At 33.0% G+C, this 20,824-nt stretch overlaps 1 protein-coding gene across 4 annotated transcripts in view; it reads right to left on the bottom strand.

Moving 5' to 3' along the window:
• Positions 1-20,824, bottom strand: part of BLTP3B (bridge-like lipid transfer protein family member 3B) — a 97,235-nt gene that overhangs the window by 31,953 nt on the left and 44,458 nt on the right. For all 4 annotated transcript variants that reach the window (XM_031683216.2, XM_072973186.1, XM_072973187.1 and 1 more), the window contains 9 exons: positions 18,467-18,558; positions 14,832-15,021; positions 14,150-14,290; positions 12,680-12,850; positions 8,990-9,170; positions 5,765-5,848; positions 4,139-4,321; positions 3,615-3,733; positions 846-987 (listed from right to left, as the gene is read on the bottom strand). In XM_031683216.2, the coding sequence (XP_031539076.2) occupies positions 846-987; positions 3,615-3,733; positions 4,139-4,321; positions 5,765-5,848; positions 8,990-9,170; positions 12,680-12,850; positions 14,150-14,290; positions 14,832-15,021; positions 18,467-18,558 (1,303 nt within the window). The remainder of the gene's footprint in view (positions 1-845; positions 988-3,614; positions 3,734-4,138; positions 4,322-5,764; positions 5,849-8,989; positions 9,171-12,679; positions 12,851-14,149; positions 14,291-14,831; positions 15,022-18,466; positions 18,559-20,824) is intronic.

The raw sequence follows: 20,824 nt of genomic DNA, 5'->3' as shown, positions 1-20,824 counted from the left end.
TCCAGGATACCTTCTTTTTTATTTAACAACCAAAGCATGAGAATCAGAAATTCCCTTCGAAACTAAAAACCTATATTAAGTGAATATTAAACAAAAGGGGCAAGTAGGCCAAAGAATTTGGAGTTGACTTTTAAAGAGAAGATGTAATTATTTTTTCCTCCAATAACATAATCTATTTCATTTAAACACTTTTTCTCAACTACAATTTTTCAACAAAAATAATGAAAAAGGTACCACATAAACAAAGGCAAATTTTAGTTCAAAGAGCTAGATGAACTGAGACAATAGCAAAGAACACAAATACATAATCACAAAGTAGCTTACAAATAAAAATTCATATAAGTCAATGTTTCTATAACTAAAGACAAGTGCCAAAAGTTGTCTAAGGTATTTATTTGCATATCAAAACCCATCCTTCAAATTCTCTACAGCTAACAGGATAACTTCACAATTCATTTTTCAGTGAAATATAGAGTATTATATAGCTGAAATATAAATGGAGTACTAAAGAAAAAAATGACCTTATTTTACAAATAACCTAACATTCATTCATTCCTTCATTTAACCACAGTTACTAAGTACAAAAATGAATCAAACTTCAAGGATAAAACGAAGCATGAAAACTACATGGTTCCTAACATTATGGATGCTACAAATTAGTATGAGAAAAGAACATACGAAAAAATAATAGGAATACATAAAAATATTATACTAGAGCTATACTATAGGGTAAAGAACAACGAACTTTTGTTTCTTTTTTCACATTTATAAAACTCAAAAAGTTAGCAAGAAAAATAACAACCCAAGTAATGGACAAATAATAACAAAATAGAAAACTCTCTTACTTGGAAAATCCTTTCCATCTGGATAGTAATATTCTGTGAATTCTATATAGACAGCTGACATTTCTTGTGGAAGATACAGTGATTTTTTATTGCAAGAAATCATACTTTTAGGGGAAGAACGACACTGTTCTGCTGTAGAGACCTGAAAAAAACAATTAAGTTTATTGAAGTTAACACTGAATAAATTGCTTTCCAAAGAATTTATGCTACTCGGACATCACTTCAAACTCTTAAATCTACTTCCAATAATTTATTAATGGTTAATTTCCAATGCAATTTTTATTATATATTTAATTTCACATTTAATTATTTTTAGATAATACCCATTAACTTATTCAGAAAACGATAACCTATTTGGATCCTACCAATTACAAAATCAACTGTGTACAACTTTCCTTGCAAACTTACTACTTTGAGTCTTACAATAACAGATATAATATTTTGTGAGACAACACAAAAATAAGTAAATGGCAGAGTCAGGACAGAGATCCAAGTCCTCAAGACTAGCCTGCTTCCCAAGTATGTACTTTATAATAATTCTTTACCATAATTTATTATTATGAAAAATAATGTAAGTATATACAGTTTCAGTTTGGAATAATAAAAAATATTATGGAGATGGATAGTGGTGAAGGTTGCACAACAGTGTGAATATACTTAATGTCAATGAATTGTGCACCAAAAAAGTTAAAATGATAAATTTTATATATTATATATATTTGACCTATAAATAAATTATACCAATAAAAATTAATTAAAAAATAGTAAAACTATAAATGCTCCTGTCAAATAGTTTGATTATTTATATTATTTTTCCAAAAAGACTATTAGTTTTAAGGTTCTTGTTAACATTTTCACTCTCCCCTCAAAACAGCTAATTTATAATTTTCACTCTCCCCTCAAAACAGCTAATTTATAATTACATCAAAAATGTGTATACTAATTTCCCAAAATTCAACCAATATCATTTTATCAATTTTACTTATTTATACTTGCTCAGTAGACTCAAAAATGCATTTCAAGATTTTTTTTTAAAAAAATTCATTCAACAAACATGTATATTTCTCATATAAAGTGGAAAGTTTTTTCAATGTTTCCTCTTGTATAAATTGCTGATCAAACCTTCTGACTTTTTGCAGTCTTCATAAAATTAAGTCAATTCCTTATATTATCTAATTAAGAAGCTCTTCTCTGCATATATGGAAACAAATTCTTTTCAGTTCAAGAGTCTCAAGTTATTTTAGTAGACAACAGCTTACTTCTTTTTTCCTTTAACAGTTAAAAAGTTACTCAAATTAGGATGAACATTCTATCTTATTTTCTTCCAGTTACTTTGTTTGTTTTGTTCTGGTGTGTTTGTATGTGGGATTTCTTTACTGTATTTCACCCTCAAGTATATGGGATTATGGGTAATTCTCCTTTCCCATTTCCATATGACTAATATATGATGCATTATATATAGAATATTAAAAAAGAAACAATTACACAAAAAGAAAAAGAACTCTTAAATCAGGGTTTCTCAAAACTAGAACTATTGACTTTTGGGGCCAGGTAATTCTTTGTTGTGAGGGCTATGCAGTGCACTGTAGAATGTTTAACCACATCACTGGTATCTACTCACTAGATAGTCAGCAGCAACCCCCTCCAGCTGTGACAGACAAAACTGTCCTGAGACATTGCCCAATGTCCCCTGGGAAGCAAAAACAGCCCCAGTTGAAAACCACCGAGTAAAATGAAAACTTTCCAGATAAAACTAAGTCTCAAAGCCACAGACTTATCAAAATATACCAGAAGAATTCACAAATGATAACACATACTTGAAATCCTTTATTTAAAAAAGAGATCATATTTTTATTGTGCTGGTCTCAAGGACTGTGATGTTAGATCATACTGTATGATTATAGTCTGAATAAGATCGTTAGTATAAATGGGACAGAGTTCTTAGCTATAAAATTAAGCTCACAGTTTAGCCAATACTTAATAGTTCAATAAAGCAAAAATCGTTTTTAATTTCTTCCACTAAAACCATAGTGTAATAAGGAATCTGGCCTCCAAAGAGAGATACCTTTGTCCCTGCTCCTGGGAGATAATTCTAAACTCTTGGTATTTCCTATTCCTAGTAGATCCCTGAGACCACAACTGATAGTTTATGTTCACAACATGACTCAGAGTGGGACTGACCACACTAGATAGTCTTAGTAGGGTTTAGAGGGTGAAAGCTTTAGGTCACCTGGTACCAAGTCCATCCACAGAGACTGACTTCAACTACATGGGCAATATTTCATGTAAATTGTTACATTCATCCTGGGAGGCTAATATGTCCCTGGGGACAAGGAAGTTCCAAATTCAGGGCCCTCTTGAATTCCACCCTATGCTCTCTTTCTATGGCTGGTCCTAATTTGTATCTTCCCCTTGTAACAAACGTGACTCTGAATATAAATGATTTCACTGAGTTCTGTCAGTTTTTCTAGTGAATTTTTGAATCTGTGGGTAGTTTAGGGAAACCCCTGAACCTACAGCTGGTGTCTGAAGTCTTGTGTAGACTTTGCAGTATGGCAGACTGTGTCCTCAACCTCATAGTTTGCCTAATTCTGGGTAACCATGTAAACAAAAATTAATGAACTGGTATTTTCTACGTACTAATTTAGCCTTTTCATAAAACTGGTCAAGGTAATTTTAAATAAAATGGTAGCACTGTTTTACAAGAGTTGCTTGCAAGAGATATGAAGGGTGTTTATCAGAAGATTTAATTTAAAAAATAAAACATACCTGGTATATAATGAAATCTGCAAGTCTAACCACAACAGAACTGGACATTAATTTAGCTTTGGATTGTTGAGATAATACTGAAGGTGCTTTGGAAGTCCCTTTCAGAGTTGAGTCTTTCTCTGTGTGAAACAAAAACTTTTCAATTTATTGCAAAATTATTTTAAACAATCACTTATTACTAAGACAGCTACTAGAAATATAGATGAATCCTAGTTTCTGAAACAAGATAATATATGTGGAAATACATTATACAGAAACTGATATAAGAATGTAAGTTATTATGATGATTACTCTGATTATTCTTTAAACAGGAATCATATCACATTAGAGATACTCTCATACAATAACTTTTGACTGGAATCCTTGTTAAAAAGTACTTGGATCCATAAGCCTAAGATATTAATGAGGTACAGGCTTTTTAGACATTAAACATAATGCTTATTTACAGAAAACATCATATTATGAACACACACACACACAATTAATATTAGGGGAACAACATAATGTTGTTATAGGTAAAATACCTGTTTGTGTGTGCTGAGGAGAGCCATGTGTTGGGGATTTAGGAGGTGAACCTACATTATGATCCTTTACAGCCTGTTTAAGCATTTCAACATTGCATTCAAATTCATGTAATAACTCGTTGGCCCATCCATTTTTTGTTTTGGTTGCATCACTAAAATACATCCAATGATTACAACTATCTCCTGTAAAATGAATAATACGTATTTCACTAAAAAATGCACACTTCGTTTATTCCATTACAGCAATGCTTCTAATGAGATTTATTCATTTTCTCAAGAAATTCTTTTATCTTCCAAAAAATTTGCAGCTTTCACCTACTACAGACACTAATCCCCCTAGAAAATATAAGTAAAACATTTAGAATGGAGGGGAAGAGTGTCAAAAGCAAATAATCTGAGAGAGGGTTTCTATCTAGAAAACATAAACTTGGCAGAACATCACTCAAAGTTTCATTTAGAAGACATACTGCTGGTCAGCCTTTGAATGCTCAACCACTTGGCATATCTCCATTGCACAGAATCTCCAAAAAATACCATCATGGGAAAAAGTCTCTTCATCAAAGATTTGTTGTAAAGTGAGTAACTATAGTTATCTATATCTATATGTATATTTTTTAAATATAAAGGAGGAAAAATTTTTAATCAGGATTATTAGGTTTCTCTGTAGCAATTACATAATTGCATATGTAATTACATAATATTTACATAAAAGGGTTAAGAAAATAAAGTCTACTTTATGACTAAAAGTTTTACCTCTCAAATAGGAATGATTTCTATAATAAAAAATATTTTCAGTATAAGTAATTTATAAATCAGGAAGATAGAATATCTGAGACAAAGCCCTTCAAACAAAACTCTAAACAAATAGTACAACTTTTAAATTCTGTCAGGTACTGATATACAAATGACAAACATTGGGAGACAGAAATCTGTGAACAGAAAATTTTTAACATTTTTTAATGTTCTAGAAAATCTGTTACTTGTTTTATTTATGTGTGAATTAAAAGATAAAAAGCCACATACTACCAAAATGCAGATATAAGTGTAAGGTTAAAGTACTTAATTTGGCCATAACTTACATACTTTTTGTTTTTATGCTTTGCGGGGAAAGTGCCTATCAATTTTTGATTATTAAAGAATCTATTAAATCTAACTTATTGGTGAGATTTTGAAAATACAGAAAAGTTTCTTTGAAAGTTTCCAAGAATCCCACAACTTAGCTACAATCACTATTCTCCTTTTGCTCTATATGCTTTTTTTGTTTTCTAATATACATCATTTAAAAATTCAAAATTATTAATAACTTGATTTTGTCACAATTAACTAAGTAGTACAAACATATATCTTCTATATTCTATTTTTTAAATCACTTATTTAAGATATTCTCAATTTCTAAAAATTATACTTTTTAATAATCTACATAAAGCGTAAAATAAAATGCATGAATATTTCCTATGACAATTATATCTTCTTGCTAAGATACCAGCAGGAGGAAAGATAACAAATGTCTTTATTTTCTCCTTAAAAAATTAAATTAAAACTAATAAAATATAGACAAAATGAAATAAATTGGCTATATAATTTAAAAGCAAGCTTTACATCTTTTAAAGAAATAGTTATACAAACCTGCTTTGTGATAAGGATAATAATCTATAGTTAGCTGTGTAAAAGACAGTTGCATAGCCCCTCCAGTAATACGTCTGTTTGACTCTGGGGAAATAAAAGGATGAAAATTGAGAGAGAAAGAGAAAGAAATACTAAACAAATATCAGAAACACTTCATTCACCATACCTGCAGTCCAAGCAACGATTATTGTCAAGGTTAACACAATAAGAATTTTAGGAAATGCAATTCACTCGAGTATTTATTGAATTCCTATCATATGTAAGGTACTAGGCTAAAAGGTGAGGACACAAAAATAGCAGACCTTTTATATTTACAGCCCTAACCATCTGATAAACATTGTTTTAAATGTTTTACTTATACTTACTCATTTGCTCTTCATAGCAACCCTATGAGATAGACTAATATTATCATTAACCATTAATATAGTCCCTATTTCCTAGATAAGAAAATTAAGTAAATAGGCCAAGGTCATACAGCCAATAATTTCCTGGTTTGATCCCAAGAAATCTTAACCACTACATTGTATTATCTTGCCTCTTACTGAAGAAGAAACTGAATCTATTAGGTTAGATAAGTTGTCTAAAGTCACATAGCTATATTAAGATCAGAAGTACCTAAAACTATGTTTCAGTTTTTTTTTATGATTGTTCATTTGTTTTGTTTTTCAGATCCCACATATAAATGAAATCATAACAGTATTTGTCAACAGGTGGTTTCTGATGTGGGGGGTAAGGTTGGGAGGGAGGTAAAATATAAGTGAGGTACAAGACTCAGAATTAAACTGAAAATATAAAACCCAAATGATTTCTATATAGTAAATTGAACCAGAAAGGTAACTTGCGTGTGATTCTGAATTCAAAGATAAAATGCTCTTATTTCTCCTTAAAAAAATTTTTTTTCAGTTGCAAAATAAATGAATCATAGGTATGAAATGTGCAGTGTGGGAAATACAGGCAATAATTATGTGGTATCTTTAGATGGTGACAGATCTAGACTTACCATGGTGATCATTTTGAAATGTATAGAAATACTGAATCACTATGTTGTGTGACAGGAACTAACACAGTGCTGTGGGTCAATGATAACTTCAAAAACAAACTCATAGAAAAAGAGATAAGGCAGAGGCAGAGGGTGAATTAGATGAAAACAGTCAAAAGGTATAAAGTTCCAGTTATAAGGTAAGTAAGTACTAGGAATACAACGTGCAACATGACAAATATAATAAACATTGCTGTATGTTACATATAAAAGTGGTTAAGAGAGTAAATCCTAAGTCTTCTCATCACAAGGAAAAATTTTTTTTAATTTATTTAATTTTGCATCTATATGAGATGAATGTTCACTAAACTTATCATTTCATGATGTATATAAATCAAATTATTATGCTGTATGCCTTAACCTTATGTACTGCTGTATGTCAATCGTATCTTAATACAACTGTAAGAAAAAATTAAAAAGTGAAAAAAAAATCAGTAGATCAAAAGTCAGTGTAAATCCAACATAAAAATCAAATTTTAAAACGTGTACAAATCAAATACAAATTAATATACAGCTATGTACACACTCTCTATATTAATTTGTTAACTTCAAGGTATCTCAACTGGTAGAATTTCTAGTACAGATCCATAATCCCTTATTTAAAACCCTTGGAGCCAAATGTTTTAGAATTCAGAATTTTTTTTTTTAGATTTTATTAATATGGCATATATATATATATATATATCATATCATATTATACAACTATGCTGACAGATTCTGACAAATCACTAAGTAATAAAAGATAGTAATTCTGTGGGAAGACTCAAATATTTACACTCAGGGGTAAAATAAAGATGATAAATAGCAACGTGCTCATTTAGGTCAAGTTTTGCCAGCAAATGAATTCTTCACAAACTTATCAAAAAGCATTTCAGACCCTTCTGGATTTCAGAATAGCAGAGAGTTGATTACAGATCTGTACTATGAGGAAGATATTTTGGTGGAGGGGTTTTCTCCTTAAATAACATCATTTAGCTTATTCTATGAAGCAATATAATGAATGAGGAAGGCAAAAGAGCTTAGAAAACACTTTCCTCTGTGCTTTTGCTTATTACCTAAACCTGACTCGTCATTTTTTTTGGTTTGTTTTAACTTTTTTGGATTTTCCTTTCAATTCACTAAAGGAGAAGATGCCAACTGTAAGCCAAATGACATAAACCTAGACAAACAAAAGACAACAGATCGCTCTTCAAACTCCAAACTTCCTCACTTTTTCCGCTCCACCCTTTAGCTGATAGTTGATACCTGGCTGCCTTATCTGATGATGGCAAGATAACTTCTATTGCTAAGTTTCAGGGGTTGGTCTCAATATTCACTCTATCAGTTTTAAAAATCCATAGCAACAGTTTTCATAGATACAGATTCTGGATTCAGGTCGAAGGACCACAGGGAGGATATCTCCATTTTAAACAGATCCTCAGCTTGATTTTCATGCTTATCAAAGTTTGAGAATCACTGTCTTAGAGGTAAGACTACCTGCTGAACCCTTCCAACACTTACGGGGCCAGGGACACTCTCTGGATAAGAAACATAAATGCCCAGCACCTAGACCATGGAACTACAGATTTTCAAAGTGACCAAGAGCAGCTCCCTGCTTATCCCATTACCTGTGTCTACTAAATAAGGAAAAAGAGAAGCAAAAGCTGGAAGGACAGAAAAAACTTCCTAACTAGAATTTAGCTTCCTGACCAAATTTAGGGAGGATTTAGAGGAGACACAAGGAATGTTGAAAGGTCACATACTTGTGTTTACATGCATATGGGGTTAGAAAAACGTAGATAAACCACCATGCTGAAAACACATATGCAAGTATTTATGAATTGAGTATGGACTAAAATTTAATTTATTAACAATTTCAAAATCATGAAAAAGTTAATTCAAAGGCAAGTCTAATTCTTCATCATCCTCTAAGGATATCAGTCTTTAAAAAAAAAACAACAACCTAACATTACTGTTGGCATTGTTAGCTAACTATAAATTATGTTGAGGTACTAACTATTAAAGCAAAATAAAATTTTATACCAATATATAATGCTTAAAATTATACCTTTCATCAGTGTACCTCAGTGAATGACAAAACTATGACCTGTTACAGTACAAACTACATATTACATATGATAAACAATTTAGATGTGTAGTAAATTCTAGAAAAACTAAAGATAGTTTGAAATAGCAGCTTTTATTACCTTTTTCTTTAGCATGAATATCATCACATATGTGTAGATCTAGATGAGAAATCACTAAATGATGGGAGGTTTCTTTAACATCAAAGTCATTGAATAGTTTCACAATTGCATCGTTTAGATCAGGAGCATTTGAAGTCTGTGGTGTCTTCACTTGCTGGGTAGATAGGGCTACAGTAGAGCTCTAAAAGATTCAAAACCACCTTATCACTGCAAGTTAAATATCTGACATTCCCCACTCAAGAAAATCTAAATATTTTTAGTAAAAGAGTCATGAAAAATAAGCTAAAACATTTTCTTTTGTATCAGTAACTCAGTTTCCCTAAAACATTTTCTGAATTATATAGGAATAAAACTAAAATCTAAAAACTGGAGAACTACAAAGAACACGAATACAAACTCAATAGGTTTTAGAAAGTATTTGCATAGCTATATTTTCATATTTATAGCCCTTCTTGTTTTAGAAAATATGTTTAATAACTATTAAAGGCAGCTTATTTAAATATTACTAGTTCTATATAAAAAAAGAAAACAAATGTGAGCCATATATACATCAGCTATATAGACTATTAATACATCCTGTAGAAATAAATCCCTGCTTTGTAAAAGCACTTGTGATATTATTTAGTACAAGTGCTCTTGAGCTTTTCATAAGAGGTGTGGTATGTCCTCTGAACTTGGATATTTGAAGCCAGACAGCAGAAGAGATTTATTATAGATTATGAGTTCATACTCTTTTCTCCCTAAAGAGAAAAAAACACAGAATACTGCTGAAGTATAAAGACATTTGTGAACTTCCAGTAGCCTAAAATAATTTTGCATACGTAAGTATACCGTGAGATGATCTGTATATGTTAACCATAGAACTATACATGAAACTTTGGTAACAACAGAATGAAGACTAGATTTTTCATTAAAAGTATTTTTAAAACTTTCTAATTAAGAACAATTCACTAATAAAAGTATAATTACTTACAAAAAATTAAAAGATATATATATACACACACATATATATAGCTTGTATACAATTTACAAGTATCTATTAAGAACTAAGATCATATGTAAAAGAATTTCAAAGAGTACTCAGTAAATGAGAATCTCTCAATGAAAATTAATGGGGCCCATAGAATTTAAAGAAATGCAAAGATGAAATATGGTTGTGAAGCCTTAAATTCTAGAGGCTCAAGTAAAGCTTTATTTACTAAGTAATTATTAAACGGATTTCTATCAGAAAAATCACTTTTTCTTTCTTAGGTTTTTTCCCCTCATCTACTTCAAATGCCTTAACAAACTATTACTTATGTCTGTGATGGTACTCTTTTGAAGGAAAACACTCTCCTACATTTCTTTAAGCATGTTTTCTCTCTTTCAGCAAGATAAGTACTGATACAAATAAAAACATAAGAATTAACCTTCCTACAAACACTTTTCTTCATACTGAAGGAGATTCAGGTTTTTGGATGCTATTTGTAGGGGGAAAAGTGGGATACTATAAGCTCTTATGCCTATGATACCTAATGTAGTGATAAGACAACTACAACCCAAGAAAGAAACTCTATGGTAATGTGAACAGTTAAGTATAACTACTATGAAATATTATGGAATGACAAAAAAATACTAATTACAAATACTAATGACACAGAAGAAAACTATATACAGGCACTTACTATATCCTTACTAAACCTAGGAAAAAATGCAGATGCTTAAGTAAAAAAATCTGTAAGGAAATACCTCAAAGTGCTAATGCTGGTTTTGCTTTGGTGGTAGGATTATAGAATTCTGTCCTTGTTTCTAATTTCCCAATCTGTATCTTTATCTCATTTCTGATCTATATTCTGTTTTGTAATAAACATATCCACATATTATATAAATAAGAGCTACAATAACATTAACACTTTGTGAATGAATTTCATTTTAGCAAAGTGACATGATTCTTTGCACTCCTTCAAGTTAGATGCCAGGATTCACAAACTTATCTATTATAAAAAAATTTTTATTTTTAATAGTCTTGCAGCTGACATTTATTAAATCCTTCTTCAAATGTGTTAAAGGCAACAAAATGGAAACTACTTAATTGGTTAGTTTGTCATTAGTCATTCACTTCCAACATGGATAGCAATATATCATATTGCCTGTCTCATTTCCCAGAGGTTTTGGGCCCCACCACCACCACCTGGCCACCCTCCAGGATAAATCCATCATAGTAAGAGTGAAGATGAGTAAGAAGAATGCCTTTCATTTGTAAAGTAGGATAAAAGTAATTATGGAAAAGGAGAACCAGTCTGACATCTTAACACAAGAATATTCTCAGATAGACCAAGTTTATAAGAGTACCCATCAAAATGGAAAATGTAAAACTCAGTTTCCTTAAAACTTGGAAAACTGTCACATGTTTACAAAGCATGAGTACCTATTCTCGAGAAAACAGTGCTCTAGTTTAAAAAAAAAGAGAGAGAAAAGAAAAGAAAAAAACCTTATCTTTATCAGAAAACACCATGCTCTTTAACACCATCACTTTTGCAGATTCTATTTCCACATCTGAAATACTCTTTCCCTCACCTGTGAACTTCTTAGTTTTAAGACTTAACTTCATTATTCTCTTTGTAAAACCTTTCCAAACTCTGCAAGCACTTGATTAAGACTTCTCTGTGCTTCTATACAACCCCCTCACGCCATCTTTAATTCTTCACTCTAACATTTATATTGAACTGCAATTTGTTTTATATTTGATTCCCCATAATATTGAGATCCTTGAGGGCAGGGTCAGACAATATTTATTTTTATATCTGCAGTGTCTAGCCCTGCACCTTATGGCAAAGCAAGAAAGCAAGCAAGCAAGCAAGCAAACAAACAAGCCAGCCAGCCAGCCAGCCAGCAGCCAGCCAATTTGACATAGTCACAAGAAAGCCTAAATTCCCATATATCAGGCAGACCACCAACAAGCTATATATCTAAGATATATTACTCTGTTTTCAATGAAATAATTCATAGAAATACGATTTCACAATATCCTTTAAGTTTTTATTAGGTGGATATAAAAAGGTCAATCGTATTTCTTATAAAATTACCAAAAGACACTATACACTGGAATTTTCAAAATCCCAAATCTACAAAATCTTCTGCAAAAATTTTTATATTAAATTCTCAGAATTTAGTACTAGGAAATATTAGAAAATCTTTTTCTTTTCAGAAAAACCTAGTAATGCTTCTGATTTTAAGAAAGTGATCATTAAATAGCTTTCCCCATTTCTGTCCCAGCCATCAGACAATCCTAACAGTTTTGTATTCAACTTCAGCAATACCCTAGGGCTTCAGTTTTCTATTTTAATATTAACCCTCACATTCCCTCACTTGACTATAATTACCCACATTTTTTTCCTTTCCCACTTTAGTAATTTTTAAATTGTACTTCTTTAACTTTCTGAAAAGAAGTATTTATAACATCAAAATACTTTTATGTTATCATTAATCTACTGCCAAGGACAGACCTCCAAACAAAATAAGTACTATATAGATACAAATATATTTCACATACGTTTTCATACCATATAATTTTACATACAAGAGTATAAGAAGATTCTCGGACTCAAAAGTACTACAATATATATCACATAAAGAAAACAATTAATCATTCTGATTTTAAAGCATTTACATGAAAAGTGAAGTGTTTTTGCTATTAACTTAATAGCATACCTGTGTAGGTTCAGGAGCCATACTTTTCCTTTGTTCTGTTGATTTTTCTATTGCTTCACTAAGAGATTTTGCATATTGTACCATAGCCTTTAACTGGGAATCCGTTAAAACCCATAGTAAGTCATCTAATATGAGAACTAACTTTGTTGCAATGACGTTGCAGTCCTTTAACTGTCAGGACAAAATGATTCATAAAATTAAGCCAAGATATAAAACTTACAATACACTTGTATTTTTTAAAAGTTTATTTATTTTAGCTTTCTTTTTAATTGAAGTATAGTCAGTTTACAATGTTATGTCAATTTCTGTTATTTTTCTGTATTAATGGAACTGATTTGCAACAGACATGAAATATATTTCCTCATCCTAGGCTAAAAAAAAGTTTAAAATTTCAGTGGCTTAAATATGGATTCTTCCTTCATTCACCAAATATTTACTGAGTTCCCATAATATGGAAGGAATATCTCTTAGTATTGGAGATACAGTGGTAAAAAAAAAAATAAAGACTGATAGATGCCTGTACCTTAGGTCCAAGTCATACAGGTAACACGTACTTACATAATTTAATTTTTCATTTATAGTTAATAAATCATATAATTACCTACATTAATTCAACCACAGTTGACCCAACCACAGTTGCAGGGATTAATGCATATAACTTATGGTTGGTCCTCCATATCAGAGGTTCCACTGCATCTGTGGATTCAACCAACCTTGGACCATGTAGTACTATAGTATTTACTACTGAAAAAAATTTGCATGTAAGTAGACCCATGCAGTTCAAATTCATGCTGTCCAAGGGTCAACTATAATCCCAGTAGAAAGGGGGGGGCATTAAAATTAATTAAAAACTAAAATGCTATTTTAACCATATTTCACATTTCAGAATATTTGTATTATCATACTCTGAAAAATTCTTTTCAATTCAATTTAGTATAGTGACTTGTGTCTATCACTACAAAACAATTGTTGAGATTTTAATTCAGCCATGTTTTTAAAAAGTCATTACTTTCCCTCATTAAATTTCATCACAATTCACAGTGGACTCTCAAATTCTGACATCCTTAAGTAACTATCTCCCCTAGTTTTATCTATATTACCAGTCATATCTGAACAGCCTTCTGAAGCTAGTAGTTTTGGTTACTAATAATAAAGGCTTTACTGTTTACCCACTCCTGAGCAACATTCAATGGAAGAAATAAAATTACAAAACAGTTAATGTTCAAAAATATTTGGCAACTGAGAAACCTATTCAATTTATCAAAAATAAAAATCCAAACATTAAATTGAGAAACCTGAAAAGTATTATCATTACACTAGATTTCTTCAAATAGCGCTTGGGCCACCATATTTCCTTTTACTTTGTGCTGTTTTAATGTGGCAATATTTCATCTAAAAAATAAATTTAAAATTTCCCATTAATTCCAATAGTCATCACCTGAATCAAAAAAGGCAACCCTGTTGACTTACTCTTCTTTTAAGTGTAACTCTGATTTTTGACTGGTTGGTTATTAATCGAACAGGAGCACACATAATTTCAAGATGTGAGCTTTGGGTAGCATCTGCCTCTATTCGAATCATCTGCCAATTTATTTCTTTAAATGTCAAAACCTAAAGAGAACACAGAGATTAGCTTCACTTACTCATGCAAAATAGAATGAGAAAAATGTAGATTTGTAAAAATAAAGTTAAATAAATTCTAGATATATCCACTATGCTTTTTTTTGAATTATACACTTCCAAATTCAGTAACACATCTTCATGATTAGATTCATCATCTGTAAAGCTGTTAACACTTTTATTCTAAGTAATTTAATTTTAATACAAAGTATAAAGAACATTTGAATCATGTAACCAAGAAGAATTTTAAAAAAACATATTTTAGTTTTGTAAATTTGAAATTTAATTCTGAGTAGCTGAGAAAATAGGACTCATTAACTCTGTAAGTTGAAAGATTTATTACAGTAAAAACATTAAATTATGCATATTTTATAATTAAATGATTGAAAGTAATACAGAGAAAGTATAAAGGGCAAATGTAAATCTAGTATCATGTGAATATAAGTAACCATAAAAAGTAACTTTAAATATCCTTTTATGTTAATCAGCAGCTAAAACATTTTTCTAAACAAAGAAAGAAAAAAAAATTTACCTCTCCTCTCTGTGGGTCTTGAATACGAGTAAATCTTAAATCTCCATGTTCCCAGTTTGCATTTACACTATAGATCCGTAGCTGGGAAAGTTCAAAGGATGCATTGAAGGCTTTTGCTCCGATGCGGATGACAATGGAATTTACAGAAACAGTAATTCCCTCAACTACTTTTTCAGCAAAGCCATATTCACTGGGAACACAAAGCAAAACAAAATATAATGCACTAAAGCCAAAAAAAAAAATTCAGAATGAAAAAGTTTTCTGCTAAAATTCTCATACAAAGTACACAAACTGCCATAATATTATTCATTTTTGTTTAAAAATTTTTTCTTAAAACAATAATCTACTCAGATTAGATGTAAGTTATAAAAATGCTCTTCTCAAAATGATAAAAGGTTTTCGAAATTGGAAGTAACTCTAAATTACATTATTATAATCACCATCCAAAGCTGCCTACTCTCAAAAAGCATTAGTGCTAAATTAGGGCTAAATTCTTGACACAAAGAAGGCTAACGAGTCCAACTGGAATATAATCTCACAATTTAGGAATGAGATCAGAAAAAGTTCACATTCCCTAATGCAATTCAACAAATATCTATTGAGCATCTAGAATGTGAACGATGCTAGGACATAAGGAAAATCCAAGTAGAGTTGTGGCATTACAGGGCTTGCAAGTTACTTGGGGAGGGAAAAAAACATATCCTAGTAACTTAAACATGAGGCAGTCTGTAATTAAGTACTCTAAAAAAGGAATCATCTGTATACTTGGTAGAGGAAGAAATTGCTTATAACTAGGGAGAAATATATCCAGGAAAGAAAGATGAAGTTTCTACATGGAAAAATGAGAAGTAAAGGAAACCTTAAAATTGGGAAAAGCATGAGCAAAGATACAGAGAAGTAAGAAAGTAGAAGACATGTTTCAAGAATAATAAGTAGTGCAGTATGACTGGAATACAGACTATCTTATCTATACATTTTGGCAGGGGGCAGTAAAATTGTGCTAAATTGGTACCTTACTTCAATTATCATCAATGTGACCATTATTCCTAAATCTGTCTTTAACCAGATTTCTTGCCAGAACTTCAGACAGTAAAATCCAAGTGTCCACCAGAGAGCTCCACCTGGCTGACTCACATATTTCAAAGCCAACATGTATAAAAGTAAGCCCATCATCTTTATTGATCATGCGCATCTCTCCTCTATACCTGTTGCTATACTTCCTGATTCACTATCTTATTGAATAAATAATATAATTTATCTTTTCTAAGATTTAGATGGCTTATCTTTTAAATCAGGTAATACTGTTTAGGTTACATGTGGACTGCATGAAATAATGCATTTGACTCAAACAGCACAACTTTTGACTCATGATACTGAAAAAAAGTAACTATTATTTATTATATTATAAATAACAGTATGTTATTATTAATACTATTGGAAGTTTAAGGCTTAGTTTCCTCATGTGTAAAATGAAAACAATACCTATTTCAAAAGGTTGCTGTGGTCCTTAAATGCAATGACATAGGTATAGTAATTTATATAATCTTTGGCTTGCCTGATGTAATTTTGCTATTAAAAAAAGGTGGTTGTCTACATTGTGTTTAGAAAATTGAGAACTGAAGAGGAAGAACTCACTAGCATCCTAGGGAGGAGCTGCTTTGATTCTAGGGACAAATGTTGGTCAATTAAACAGAAGAATTCCTAGAGTTGGAAGAATATTTATATAATAATGTGGGAACATACTTTGGAATATCCAACCCCATCTACTCTCATCTATGCACAGTAAAGAGTATTACAATTGTACTGGAGGATTTACAATCAGAAGGGTGAAGCTTGAATCAATAACTAAAGTCTATATATTTCTGTCATCCATTATATGTCATCCATTATAAATTAAAAAGTTGAAATTTCAGTTTACAAATAAGTCTCTTCTGAGTTTGGTCAGTCTTCACATAGGTATTTATCTCCTCCAAGTGAAGAGATAAAATCATATTTCTGAACATACAAAGTTTACAAGACCATCAATCTGTGGGAGCAATGTTAGCCTATAGGTCCTGCACAGAAGGAAGGGCCAGGTTGTTAATTCTTAATCTGCTTCTATTTTAATCCTTGGCTAGAAACAAAATCAAATAGATCAGTGTTTCCCTAAATTGCGTGAGTGTAAAGAATTGTTAAAAATATATATTCACATTTTTGATAACCATTGTAGACCTCTAGAATTATAATTTCAAAAGGAGCCTAAAAAACTCTATAGATTTAATAAGCATCCTAAAATGAATGCAACAATCAGGCAAGTCAGGAAAATATAGAAAAAGATTAACCATATTGCCATACATCAAAATATAAGGATTATCATCATATGATTACAAAGCCAAAATTATAAAGCTTGTTGTTGATACTATAAAAACACGACTTAGGAAGAACACTATCAACTACACTTAGCACACAATGACAAAATACCTCATTTCTGTCACACATAATTAAAATGTCATTCATTTATACCAACTTTCCTGATCTTTTGCCCTTAAAAACATCTCTATGTTTCCTCCAAGTTTCAGACTCTAGCCAATTTAAAGACCAATTGCTCCAATCTACTCTAACCTGAAATCATAATCTGAACTTCAAAATCTCAAATCGCTGGATAAACTGTATAGCTGATAAATCTGGCCTTCAGTCAACTCCAAGCAGTGGATGGATCACCATTAGATTCCCAAGTGAAAAGTCACTGATCAGGCTGAAGGTATTCTCACAGAATGTACTAAGGTAAAGGTGATTCAACTCTGGTGAAAAAGCTCTCCTCTTAACAGAGAAACAAAGAGAGGGGGAGAAAGAGAGAGGGTGAGAGAGGGAAGCAGAGTGTGTATGTGTGTTTCTGTATGTGTATGTTCGTCCTCAAGAAGAATTTATCACGGGTTTTATACAGCACCTAGAATACTATAAATGTTCAGGGCTGCCGTGTTGTGCAATTTGAGGAGGAATTAATCACATTAAAGTCTATGTTGAACTTTTTATGTGAATAGCTGTACAATCCAAAAGTAGGGCGGAAAACTTGCTTTGAGGAAATGATGTGTAACACAAGGCCCAAATTTACTGAATGCAAAAATAAATAGGCAATTTTTAAAAGATCTATTTTTTAATAACTATTCTAACTTCCAAAGCGGCTTGTGAAATGGCCCCCGTGCTTCTACTAGCATCTGATTTTTATCTATCAAAATTCAGCATGTGTAATCCAAAGATCTATAATTTTTTAAGGCACAAACTTAACTCTTAAGGGTCATAAAACTTTCATTGATGCACAGGATAAATGTTATGAAGAGAAAGTATTCAGAGACCAAGTAAGAGACTGTTTTATAGAATGCCGAAGCTCTTCTGCTTTCAGTTTCTGCTACTGCTCTGTCTTCGATTAATCATCATTATTTAACACAAGGGAAGCAAGATGAATAAAAAGGCTAAATATCAATTCTGTGGCTTTGCAATGTATTTACTAAAACTGCAAAATGTTTGATGGGAGAAGAACTGAAACAGAGACTCAAGTGAAGGGATTTTATTTTATGTCCCATTATTACTTGATAACAGAGCTTACGATAGAAAAAAATTCCCTTGGCCAGTCGTACAGATTAATGGAAATAGCTTACCTTTGTCCTGAAGCAGTTGCAATTGGTGATGGGCCATTAGGGTTTCGTGGTTCTTCACATGTACTCATTTCCATTATTACTTTATCCAGGGACTAATAAAAATACATGAAAATATAATAATTAGAAATTTTATTTTATGTATATTATCAAAATATTTAAAACTACTTTCTCTTTCATTTCTTTAGTAGCAAAGTTAACAGTAAATAAATTGAGTTATTTTAAATGTATCTATAAAGGTCTAAAAGGAGAAATAGGAAAAACAAAAACAAAAAGAAAGTGCTTAGTCCTTTCTCAAGGCACTTATTATCTGGTGGAAAAACGATGCTCATTACAGGAATATGGGAGAGAAAAACTATGAGAGATATATACTGATAAGATCATAAGGTTTGATAAAAGTATAATCGCTAATCCCAGAATGTACATTAATTGATAAATTAGATTATTTATTAATTAACAGGACTAAACCAACCACCTCTAAAAGATTATCCTAATCTAAAACCTGAGATTTAAAGCACATAACTATGAAAAATATGAAATATAAAAGAAATGTGAAAAAATTAATATTCTCATAATGAAAAACTTTCTTAGGCTAATTTTTTTCTTGAAGAAAAATCAAATGTCCTTAGTAGTCATCTCTAACATAACTCCAGTTATTCTTCATTCTCCATTTTAATACAGCACTTATTATCGGAAACTGTCTTCTTGTATTTGTGTACTTGTTCATTGTCAGTCTTCTTATAAAAATATAAATTCCCGACTTCCGGGCAAGATGGCGGAGTAGAAGGACGCTTGTAAGCCACCCTCTCCCACAAATACACCAAGACCCACATCTACAGACCCACTAGGCCAACCAGAGCACCTGCAGAACTCCAACAGATCATCGCCCTCTTCAAAAGATAAAGACGCCAAAAATCTGGTAGGAGAAAAGGAAAAAAGAAAGAACAAAAGGCAAAGCAGCGCAGGACGGGTCCCGCGGGGAGGGAGCGGCAAAGGAGGACTGGCGCTTGCTCGCTGGGTCTCCCCTCTCCAACTGAGAGGCCAGCGGGACGGAGGGGGAGCCTCCGAGGCTCGGATCTGTACAGAGCAGCCCTTGTCTGACAGAACTAAGTTAAACAGGCACAGAGCGTCCCCCCGACAACCAGCCTGAGACGCCGGCCGGCAGCAGCGGGCAGGACCAGGCTGCATAATCTGGGCGGAGGACGGGGGCGGCTGCACGGAGGAAACTCCGGGGGACTGCAAGGGGCTGAGCGCCGGGGCTGTGGGTGTACAGGACAGAACAACCTGGGCCCTCCATAAAACAGATGTGCTCTCGGGGGAAGGGTGCATACCCCCATCTCTGAAAACACGCGGAAACTTTTCAAGGGAAGAGGGGCGGGGCCCAGGCAGAGCCGCCATATTCTCCGGCGCTTAACACCCAGGCGGGGGCAGAGACGAAACCTGCGTCCGCACCGAAGGGCTTAGCAGCCTCAAGGGCCAGACTGAGACGGGCCTACAGCCCTGGGCAGATAGGACCCTTCCATTCTGGTACCCCAGAGAACTTGATCCACAAAGACAAACAAGCATCTGGGTCTTGGCTTGGAGCAGGGAGGAGGCTGCCCCTGGGTCTTCCCCGAGCCCACCCGCGGAACGCGACCAGGGCGGAGCGCCGGCCAGGGCATAGCGCGCAGCCGCACATAGCAGCGGAGCTACCGGCGGCGCAGGCAGGGGGAGAGCGGTTCCCCCGCCTGTCGGGCAGGAACACAACCCCTGACCGAGGTGCTGGGAAGGGGCACGACCCGTCCTCCTGCCTGGCTAGTCTGCAACATCTGTCTGCGGCATCCAGAGGGGCAGTGACCCGCCCGCCCACAGCGGAGGAGAGCTGAATCTGACCCCGTGTTAGGAGGAGGCGCGATCTGCTTGCCGACAGGTGCTGGGAGCAGCACAGAAGAGGGCGCCAACGGAGGGCCTATGAAAACAAGCTGAGCTTCCAAAACAGAACGAAGACAGGAGGACATCACATTAAAAGCACACACACTCCAAGAGAACACCGACAACCCCCTTTTTTTTTTTTTTTTTTTGGTTTTTGTTTTGCTTTGTTTTGTATTTTTGTTTTCTGTTTTTGTTTCTGTTTTGTTTTAATCTGTTTTTACCTGTTCTATCTTCAAATACTCTTTTAATTTTTACTTCTTAATTCATTTCTATTTCTCTTCGGTTTTGATGTCCTGTTATTGATTAGACACAGGCTTCAAACACATATATTCATCTCCCCACACCCCCTTTTCTAAGGTTTTAAAAGGACTTCTCCACCCAATTAATACTCTGCTTCAACCCGCTCTTCTATTATTCATTATACATTGTTTTCAAACCCTCTTTCTCCCT

Source organism: Vicugna pacos, chromosome 12 (genome assembly GCF_048564905.1).
Source record: "Vicugna pacos chromosome 12, VicPac4, whole genome shotgun sequence".
NCBI classification, from domain to species: domain Eukaryota; kingdom Metazoa; phylum Chordata; class Mammalia; order Artiodactyla; family Camelidae; genus Vicugna; species Vicugna pacos.
This window is presented reverse-complemented; position numbering and strand designations above follow the sequence as displayed.